The 10,367-nt window shown below is 39.8% G+C and overlaps 1 protein-coding gene and 2 long non-coding RNA genes across 5 annotated transcripts in view; 1 reads left to right on the top strand and 2 right to left on the bottom strand.

The window, feature by feature from the left end:
* LOC116531190 overlaps positions 1-881 on the bottom strand; it is an 11,923-nt gene extending 11,042 nt beyond the window's left edge. The window contains exon 1 of the long non-coding RNA XR_004260309.1: positions 667-881. This is a non-coding gene — a long non-coding RNA (uncharacterized LOC116531190). The remainder of the gene's footprint in view (positions 1-666) is intronic.
* GPSM2 (G protein signaling modulator 2) overlaps positions 1-9,327 on the top strand; it is a 49,517-nt gene extending 40,190 nt beyond the window's left edge. For 2 of the 3 annotated variants that reach the window (XM_032249904.1, XM_032249903.1), the window contains exons 12-14: positions 1,570-1,726; positions 3,114-3,331; positions 8,597-9,327. In XM_032249904.1, coding sequence (XP_032105795.1) covers positions 1,570-1,726; positions 3,114-3,331; positions 8,597-8,836 — 615 coding nt within the window. In that variant the 3' untranslated portion in view covers positions 8,837-9,327. The remainder of the gene's footprint in view (positions 1-1,569; positions 1,727-3,113; positions 3,332-8,596) is intronic. The other variant, XM_032249902.1, reaches the window with a different exon arrangement.
* Positions 8,834-10,301, bottom strand: LOC116531189. The gene is made up of 2 exons (XR_004260308.1): positions 10,179-10,301; positions 8,834-9,105 (listed from the first exon to the last, which is right to left on the bottom strand). It is a non-coding gene; the product is annotated as an uncharacterized LOC116531189 (long non-coding RNA).
* Between the last annotated feature and the right edge of the window lie 66 nt (positions 10,302-10,367).

The following is a 10,367-nucleotide window of genomic DNA, read 5'->3' as shown; positions in this document are numbered from 1 at the left end:
CTTCATTTTTTTTTTTTTTTTGAGACGGAGTTTCGCTCTTGTTACCCAGGCTGGAGTGCAATGGCGCGATCTCGGCTCACCGCAACCTCCGTCTCCTGGGTTCAGGCAATTCTCCTGCCTCAGCCTCCTGGGTAGCTGGGATTACAGGCACGCACCACCATGCCCAGCCAATTTTTTTTGTATTTTTAGTAGAGACGGGGTTTCACCATGTTGACCAGGATGGTCTCGATCTCTTGACCTCGTGATCCACCCGCCTCGGCCTTCCAAAGTGCTGGGATTACAGGCTTGAGCCACCGCGCCCGGCCCTTCATTATTATATCTAAAGAAAACTGATTAAAATTGACTACTGACATTACTCCTATTATTTCACATAGGATAAAGTCTACATTTGTTAGTATTGCTTACAAAGGCCTCTTTCTTCCTCTGTACCTACCCCTACATCATCTCTTTAATACTGTACTACAAACTTTTTGGACTGCATATTAACTAGTATGAAACGTCTCTCACCTGCAAATGCCTACTCATTCTTAAGGAGCCAACACAAGTATGTGCTGTGAAATTTTCCCTATTTCTCCTAAAAGTTAGTTCCTCTATCTTCCTCAGGCCCATAACATTTTTTGTATATGTGCTTCTATTATAATACATCATTATGAAAAAAAAAATTACTTGTATTAAACATTGCATTCATCATTTCAGTTTTGAAGCCTTCCAGATGAAGAATATAGGTCTTCCTCTCCTCACAAATATTCATTTATTTGAAGTTTGTATTTTTTCAAGATCTTCAAATCTAATATAATAAAAAGACCTTAGAAATCACTATGCTAGGAGGCCGGGCGCGGTGGCTCAAGCCTGTAATCCCAGCACTTTGGGAGGCCGAGGCGGGTGGATCACGAGGTCAAGAGATCGAGACCATCCTGGTCAACACGGTGAAACCCTGTCTCTACTAAAAATACAAAAACATTAGCTGGGCATGGTGGCGCATGCCTGTAATCCCAGCTACTGAGGAGGTTGAGGCAGGAGAATTGCCTGAACCCAGGAGGTGGAGGTTGCGGTGAGCCGAGATCGCCCCATTGCACTCCAGCCTGGGAAAAAAAAAGTAAAACCCCTCCTAAAAAAAAAAAAAAAAAAAAAAAAAAAAGAAATCACTATACTAGGAAAATACACCTGTTTTCTTTCTTAAACAGCTCTTACAAAGAGATAAGTATACTTAAATTCCACTGTATTATAATGTTTAGAACTGAATGTGGAGCCTGAAGTACAGGCCTGTATCACCAGTGTTTGCATAATTCAGTATCTGTAGCAGCTCTCTTAAGTCTGAGGTATGTTTCTTTAGCCTTAGAAACACAGGAATTAAAAACTAGAAGTGCTTTTTGTTAGTTGGATTAAAATAGCCTTTTATTACCAATATTTTCCATCTTGTATTCTTTTTTAAAATAAAAGATCAATTTTTAATTTATTTTAATCCTCATCCTTTACCTTTTGCATTTGAATGCATCATGATGTTCACTGATGATCTAAAGATAATACTGGAATATTTCAAATGAACTGGACTTCCTCTCAATATTTTAGAAAATCAGTGCAGATACTATTGGCGATGAAGGGTTCTTTGACTTATTAAGCCGATTTCAAAGCAATAGGATGGATGATCAGAGATGCTGTTTACAAGAAAAGAACTGCCATCCAGCTTCAACAGCAACTTCTACTCCCCTCAAAATGATGCTAAAAAGTGAGTCATCTCTGTTTCTCCCCCAGTTTTAATAGTCCATTTTGATATGCTTGTGATTTATTTCTGAGAATTTCGTTCCCATCATAGGAGATATGATAAATGAGCCTGAATCCAGGTGTATCTGAAATGCTGCTGTTTATACAGTTCAAACAAGGTTTTTTCAGTTCCCTGAAGTATATCTCTTTTTAGTCCAGTGTGCTTTCATAACTATATCATACTATCTCCTAGTTTTCTTTGAAAAATCTGTTGGGGAAAATGTGACTGTGAGCCAGGTATGGTGCTGCATGCCTGTAATCTCAGCTGCTTGGGAGGCTGAAGTGGGAGAATCGCTGAGGCCAAGAGTTTGAGGCTATAGTTTGCAATGATTGTGTTTGTGAATAGCCACTGCACTCCAGCCTGGGCAGCATAGTTAGACCCTTTGTCTAAATCATATATAAAAATAAAATCTGGTTTTATTTATTTAGAGACAAGATCTTGCTGTTAGCTAAGCTGGAGTGCCTGGGCATGATCACAGTCAGTGCAGCCTTGAACCCCTGTGCTCAAGCGATCCTCCCACCTCAGCCTACCAAGTGGCTGGGACTACAGGCACACACCACCATGCCCAGCCAATTTTTTTTTCTATTTTTTGTGGAGACGAGGTCTTGCTGTGTTGTCCAGGCTGGTCTTGAGCTCCTGGCCTCAAGTGATCCTCCTGCCTTAGCCTCCCAAAGTGCTGGTATTCCAGGCATGAGCTACCGTGCCCACCCTAAATATAACTTTTAAAAATAAAAATGAGGAGGAAAGATAGTTATACATACCTTGTGATTATATATAAAATGTCAATATTTCATATCTGGATTAAAAAAGAAAAATGAAGACAGACTGAAGAGGAGCCTATGGCCAAGGCTGAGGCTAAGGCCTGGCTGACTTAGAAAGGACTAAAATAAGGTACTTAAATTTTTCTATTTCAGCTACCAAAAGACTTCTTATACCATAGACCAAGACTTGCCAGCAGCACTTAACTGTTAGTTTACTAAATGATTTGTATCCAGGGCATGGAATAAAAAAGCACTGTCCCATACATCCTGGTCTGAAAAATGATGTAAGAAAAACAGTTCATTCACCTTCTAAAATCTAGTCACATATCTTATAGTTACATTTTGAGTGCGCATTAAACAGATAAATACAGCCAAATCTGAGTAGCCTCCAAGCGGGTCATTTGAAGTACTCTGAGGCTCATTATTCCCTCCCACCAATAAAAACCGCACCTATCTAGCCAACATCAGTGGCAGCGCTGTAGCTGGAGGGCAGGGCAGGTATTGGGACTGGCGAGGCCAAAAAGATCTAGGTATATAATAAATGTGCTTAGGGTTTTTGTTAACCTTTGGCTTTGTTCTTCTGTTCTTAGCACCATCTGTTCCTGTGGTATCCCCCAACACGGATGAGTTTTTGGACCTTCTTGCCAGCTCACAGAGCCGCCGTCTGGATGACCAGAGGGCCAGTTTCAATAATTTGCCAGGGCTTCGTCTAACACAAAACAACAGCCAGTCAGTACTTAGCCACCTGATGACTAATGACAACAAAGATGCTGATGAAGATTTCTTTGACATCCTTGTAAAATGTCAAGTATGTATGTTTTTTTCATTCTGCATACAGCTTAGGTACCATGAAGAACATTGGCAGTGTTATAATTCTCATTCCGGAAGGGCTTATTTTGTATTAGAGAGTTAAAATTGTCCATTCAGTAAAAAATTATTGAACACTGATTATGTTTCAGGAGCTATTCTAGGCATTGAGGATACACTAAATTTTTAAAGGATCTTACATTTTAGGACACAGAAGTGGGTACAAGTGTGTGTATATCTATAGAGAGTGTGTGTGTGTGTTTGTGTATGTGTGTTGTATTAGGTAATCATACTTGCTATGAAGAACTTTAAAGGAGGATAAAGGAATAGTGAGTAAGCAAAGGTGGTGGTGGTAGGGGGAGTGTCTGTTTTAGATAGGGTGGTTAGAGAAGACCTTTCTGGATTGTCATTTGAACAGAGACATGAATTCAGTGAAGCTGAATGCAGTGAAGCAGCCAGCCATGTGAGTATCTAGAGAAAGAATATTCCATGCAGAGGCAGCAAGTCCCCTCTTTGATATAAAAGCTTAGCCAGTTCAAGGAAGGGCAAATGTGACTGGCATGGGATGAGTAGGGGAAGGGGGAGAGTGGTACCAAATGATGGTGGAGAGGTAATCAGGGCCTAGATATAGGCTCTTGGAGGCCACAATGAAGTCTGTGTTTTAGATGTATTAGGGAGGTACTGGAAGTGTCCTCAGAAAGGATGCTGGCTACTGATAGAAGAATGTCGAGTGGCAAGTCTGTTAGTATGAAAACCAGCCAGGAAGACTGTATAGTGATGCAGGCAAAAAATATTGGTGATGTGGACTAGAGTGGTGACAGTGAGAAGTAGTCAGCACAGGGCTGTATTATTAGTTATATCAGTTATATATTATGGTTAGTTGGCAGGACCTACTAATAAGTTGGATAAAGGATTTCAGGGAAAGAGAGAATCAAGAATGACTTATACCTTGAGCAACTGGGAAATGAATGGTTCGATTTACTGAAACAGAGATGACTAGAGGAGAAACAAGTTTGGGGAGAAAAAGCAAGAGTTCTGTTTTAGACATGTTCAATTTGGTAAGCTGTTAGCCCGTTCAAGGAATGGCAGGTGAGACTGGCATAGACAATGAAGTAGAGGTGTTAAATAGGCAATTTGATGTCAAATCTGGAGCCCAGGGGAAAATAAATTTGGGAGAGCCCTAGAAAGAAATTACCTAAAGAATAGGACAGAAAGAGGTCCAAGACTAAGCCCTGAGCATTTCAGAATTTACTAGTTAGATGGAGAAAGATGAGCTGGCAAAGTAGCAATAGCCAGAGAGTTCGAAGGATACCCTGAGCATGTGATGTGGTGGAAATCAAGTGAAGAATGTATCCTAAGCAATGTTCAACTGTGGCAAATGTTGCTAAGAACCTGAGTCAGATGATATCTGAACCTACTAAATTTGGTAACATGGAGTTTATTAATAATTTTGAAAGATACTGTTTCTGTGGCACGGTGGGGACAAAGGATTGAGTGGGGTGAGAAAATAGGAAGTGTGAAAGGGGAGATAGTAAATATAGAAAACTTTAATGAGTTCAGTGGATCATTCGCTAGAAAAGAAGTATACGGCAAAAAAAAATTTTTTTCTTATTTTGGGTGATAACAGTTTACAGACAGAAATAGTCAAGTAAAGAAGGGAGTCAGTGATGTAGGTAAGTCTGGGATAATTGAAGAACAGTTTTTATGTAGGTGACAGAGAGAAAGCAAAGTACAGATTTGGAGATGGGAGCAAGTAGGAATTCTCTCTGGCCGCTTTTATTTTCTCACCAAAGAAAGAAGTAGAGTCATTCATTAAGATTGGGGATGGGGAGCACTATAAATTTGAAGAGAAAGGAAGTGAGAAATAGTTGACTTAGAGAAACTGAAACTAGCGGAAAAGTATTAAGAATACTGTGCTGTGCTAAGAACCCACCTGGGGCCCAGCACAGTGGCTCACGCCTGGAATCCCAGCACTTTGGGAGGCAGAGGCAGACGGATCACCTGTCTCTTCTAAAAATACAAAATTAGGCTGGGCACGATGGCTTATGCCTGTAATCCCAACACTTTGGGAGGCCGAGGCAGGCGAATCACAAGGTCAGGAGTTCAAGACCAGCCTGCCGACATGGTGAAACCCCATCTCTATTAAAAATACAAAAAATTCACTGAGCATAGTGGTGGGCACCTATAATCCCAGCTACTCAGGAGGCTGAGGCAGGAAAATTGCTTGAACCCTGGAGGCGGAGGTTGCAGTGAGCCAAAGTCATACCACTGCTCTCCAGCCCAGGTGACAGAGTGAGACTCCATTTCAAAAAAATTTTTTTAACCCCTACCTGAAGCTCACAGTCACTGGAAGTAAAACTGGTGAGTGCAACTGTGTATTTTATCCAGTCATAACCAGCTGCTTGAGGCAGAGAGAAAAACCAAGATTGATATTTTGCCAGGAGTACTGGATATAGGGGAAAGACTGGTAGTTGAAGACATGTGCCAGGAAGTGATTTTAATAATGGACTTTAGAATCTAGGCTGTAAGAAGGGAAATAAAGAAATGAAAGGTGTGAAGTAAAAAGTAGCAGTGGTCCCAGTAGATTGAAGGAATACTAAAGATACATAACAAATCATCAAGATATCTGAAGCAAAAATTAACAGAATTGAAGGGAGAAATGGATAGATCTACAAAAATAGTAGAGGAATTCAATATCCCATGCTCATTAATGGATGGGACAGCTAGACAGAAGATAAGGAAATGGAGGGTTTGAACAACAGAGCACGCCAACTAGGTCTAACACGTGTATACAGCACACTACCAACAACAGCAGCGTGCCCAGTCATTTTAAGTGCACATGGAACATTTTCAGATCAGTCCACATGTTAGGCCACAAATTCTCAATAGATTTAAAACATAAAAAGTACCTTCTCTGACCCCATGGGATAAAATAAGCAGTAACAAAAGGAAAATGGGGAAAACTCACAAATTTGTGGTAATTAAACAGACTCTTAAAACGACTAATCCATGAAAGACATCACAATGGAAATTGTAAAATAGAGACAAATAAAAAAATATACTAAAACGTATGGGACACAGCAAAGGCAGTGCCAAGGGGAAAATCATAGCTGTAAATGTTTACAGTAATTACAAAAGATCTGCAGTCAACAACCTGACTTTACAACATAAGGAACGAAAAAAAGAAGAACAAAACCCTAAACTAGCAGGAGAGAAAAATAAAGATTATAGCACAGATAAATAAAATGCAGAACAGAAAAAAATAGAGAAAATCAATGAAGCTGACGTTTTGAAAATAGATTAACAAAATTGACAAACTTTTAGCTAGACAAATTTTAAAAGAAGATTCAAATTACTAGAAATACAAACTTACCAAGAAGAAATGATGAAGAAACAGAAAATACACCCATAGTAAGGAGATTGCATCAGTAACCGAAAACCTGATAAAAAGCCCTGGACCTGATAGCTTTACTGGTGCATTCTATCAAACATTTAAAGAACACCATGCCTTCTCAAACTGTTCCTTCCAAAAATGGAAAGGAGTTCTGTCAGCCTCTGCCAAGGCAGGTGGATCATAAGGTCAGGAGTTCGAGACCATCCTGGCCAACATGGTGAAACCCCATCTCTACTAAAAATACAAAACAAAAATTAGCTGGGCGTGGTGGCATGTGCCTGTAATCCCAGCTACTCAGGAGGCTGAGGCAGTGAGCTGAGATTGCACCACTGCACTCCAACCTGGCAAAAGAAAAAGACTGTCAAAAAAAAAAAAAAAAAAAAAGGCAACCCAAGATAAAGTATTTGGAAATCACATATCCAATAAGGGATTAATATCCAGAATATATAGAGAACTCCTAAAACTCAACAGAAAAAAACTTGATTCAAAATGGGCAAAGAAAAGAATGGGCAAAGAACTGGAAAAGGCATTTCTATGGAGATAATAAGAGGCTAGACTGCAACCATGGGAGCCAGATGGTTAAGGCTGAAGTGAAGGATGAGAACACTAAATCAGAAGTCTAGGAACTGAAGTGTTCAAGTGTTGGGTTAATTGGAGGACACTGAAATTATCAACTTAGGACAGGAGAAATGAGTGAGCCAGGTATGTGTGAAGGCAGCACTGACTTAGGAGGGCAGTTAACTGTACCTCTAAGGGTTGCAGGAGTAAATGTTGAGGGATCTATGTGCTTGTCACTGTTCCCAACAATGTAGTGGGTACTCAAATATCAGCTATCACACTTTTATTCTTATTATTGAGCTACAATGCCAGAAACTATGGTGTGTACTTGTTAGTGCTTGTACTTTTTATTTGATGAGTAGCATGTCTAATAGGCCGGGCATGGTGGCTGACACCTATAATCCCAACACGGGAGGCCGAGGCGGGTGGGTCACAAGGTCAGGAGATCGAGACCATCCTGGCCAACATAGTGAAATCCCGTCTCTACTAAAAATACAAAAAATTAGCTGGGTGTGGTGGCAGGCATCTGTAGTCCCAGCTATTTGGGAGGCTGAGGCAGGAGAATCACTGGAACCCGGGAGGCAGAGGTTGCAGTGAGCTGAGATTGCACCACTGTACTCCAGCCTGGTGACAGAGCGAGACTTCGTCTAAAAAAAAATTCAGTCTGGGCTATTTCTTAACAGATTTAACTGCCTAAGACAGAGGCAGGCAAACTTTTTCTGTAAAGGGCGAGATAGAAAATATTTTACGCTTTGCAGGCCATATGGTCTCTGTTGCAACTGCCCAACTCTGCCATTTAGTAGGGAAGCAGCCATACAGACAATATATAAACAAATGTATTTATTGATGGAGAAATGAAAATGACACCTCATTTACAGAAGCAGGCATTGGGTTATAGTTTGCTGTCTACTAGCCTATGTGATTTTTTTAATGTGGTTCCTCATGGGTTTTGTACATACTTCTAAAGATTTGTTGTTGCACTGTTGATGCTTGTTAATTATAACCTTAAGCTGTTGTACACTGTTGACCTTGTCTCAGATTATTCCTTGTGACCAATTATAATTAAAATAGTATGACTTAATATAATGCACATACTAAACCCATGAAGCAGCTATACTTACGTAAGCAGCTATACTTAATTCATTTTTAAAAAAGAATTTTATGTAGTTTGAGGTCTAAAGATTAATTTCTGAGAAGCCCAAAAAATAGCTTACAAAACTGCATTTTCTTGTTATGACTGACAGAGATATTACATAGCTTCATGCTTTTATTTCCCACAGTATGTCTTTAAATTTCTTTCTCATAAACTTTTAGGGATCCAGGTTAGATGATCAAAGATGTACTCCGCCACCTGCTACCACAAAGGGTCCGACAGTACCAGATGACGACTTTTTCAGCCTTATTTTACGATCTCAGGCAAAAAGAATGGATGAACAGAGAGTTCTTTTACAAAGAGATCAAAACAGAGACACTGACTTTGGGCTAAAGGACTTTTTGCAAAGTAATGCTTTGTTGGAGTTTAAAAATTCAGGGAAAAAATCAGCAGACCACTAGTTACTATGGATATATTTTTTTCCTTTCAGAATACGGTAAGGAAACAATCTATTACTTTTTTCCTTAAAAGAAGAATTTATAGCACTGTAATACAGCTTAAAATATTTTTAGAATAATGTAAATAGTTAACCTTCAGTAGTCTATTATTAAGGCTTTAATACTTCTCTGGACACTCACGTGTTTCAAGGTGGAGGTGTCCTGTAAGGTGCTTCATCATCTGTGATTACTACTTGGGATGTGTTCTTTGGCAGCTTGTTAGATTACTTTACCTAGTGTTTGTAAAGTAGGTTAAATGAATCATAGATTAGAATTTAATCCTCTTATGGAAGTTAAGTTTTTAAAATCTTAATTGACAATGGCATTTTTTTATACATAACCATGGATGTAGTGGGAAACAATGCTGTTTAGTAAAAATAATGTACTTCACCAATGTAAAAAAGTATATAAAACAGTCTTATTAAAGAGCTAGGTTTTTTTTTTCTCCATGAAAATCTGTTTTCAGTATTTTTTAGTCCAAAGCCAGTATAAAGAAACTCTTAAGTAAACTTCTTGGGCTGGGCATGGTGGCTCATACCTGTACTCCCAGCACTTTGGAAGGCTGAGGCAGGAGGATCACTTGAGGCTAGGAGTTCAAGACCAACCTGGGCAACATAGTAAGACTGCCATCTCTACAAAAAATACATTAGCAGCCAGTGCAGTGGCTCACGCCTGTAATCCCAAAACTTTGGGAGGCTGAGACAGGCAGAGCAGTCGAGGCCAGGAGTTTGAGACCAGCCTGGCCAACATAGTGAAATCCCATCTCTATTAAAAATACAAAAATTAGCAGGGCTTGGTGGCACGCGCCTATAGTTCCAGCTACTTGGGAGGCTGAGGCAAGAGAATTGCTTGAACCCTTGGGAGGCAAAGGTTGCAGTAAACCAAGACCAAGCCACTGCACTCCAGCCTGGTGACAGCAAGACTCTCTCTCAAAAAAAAAAAAAATAAATAAAATAAAATCTATCCATCTATCTATCTATATATATATATATCAAGCATGGTAGCACACACCTGTAGTCCCAACTACTTAAGAGGCTGAGGCAGGAAGATCGCTTGAACCCAGGTGGTAGAGGCTGCACTCCAGCCTGGTGACAAAGCAAGACCCTGTCTCTAGAAAACATATCTTTTGTATGTTTTGGCTATATGTTAAAAAATATATACATAGGTATCATTTAAAATGGTCTCTTCTGTTCCATAATACTGCTATAAAACAAACTTTTGTTAAGTTCTCATGTTTTAAAAAAAAAACAAACATGGTTAGGTCAAGAACCTAGGACACATAAACAGAAAACAGATGACAACTCACAAAAATTCAGTATGAAAGATGTCAGCTAGAACCTTAGTGGTCATTAAGCCTTGTCTTCCTTATCCCAGATACTGAAGGCAGTTTAGAAGGGGATGATAACAAAGTAACTATAAAAGAAAAGAATGGGCCGGGCGCGGTGGCTCACGCCTGTAATCCCAGCACTTTGGGAGGCCGAGGCGGGTGGATCAC

This window comes from Sapajus apella, unplaced genomic scaffold (genome assembly GCF_009761245.1).
Source record: "Sapajus apella isolate SASKATOON/1434 unplaced genomic scaffold, GSC_monkey_1.0 scaffold69, whole genome shotgun sequence".
In the NCBI taxonomy this organism is placed as follows: Eukaryota; Metazoa; Chordata; class Mammalia; order Primates; family Cebidae; genus Sapajus; species Sapajus apella.
This window is presented reverse-complemented; position numbering and strand designations above follow the sequence as displayed.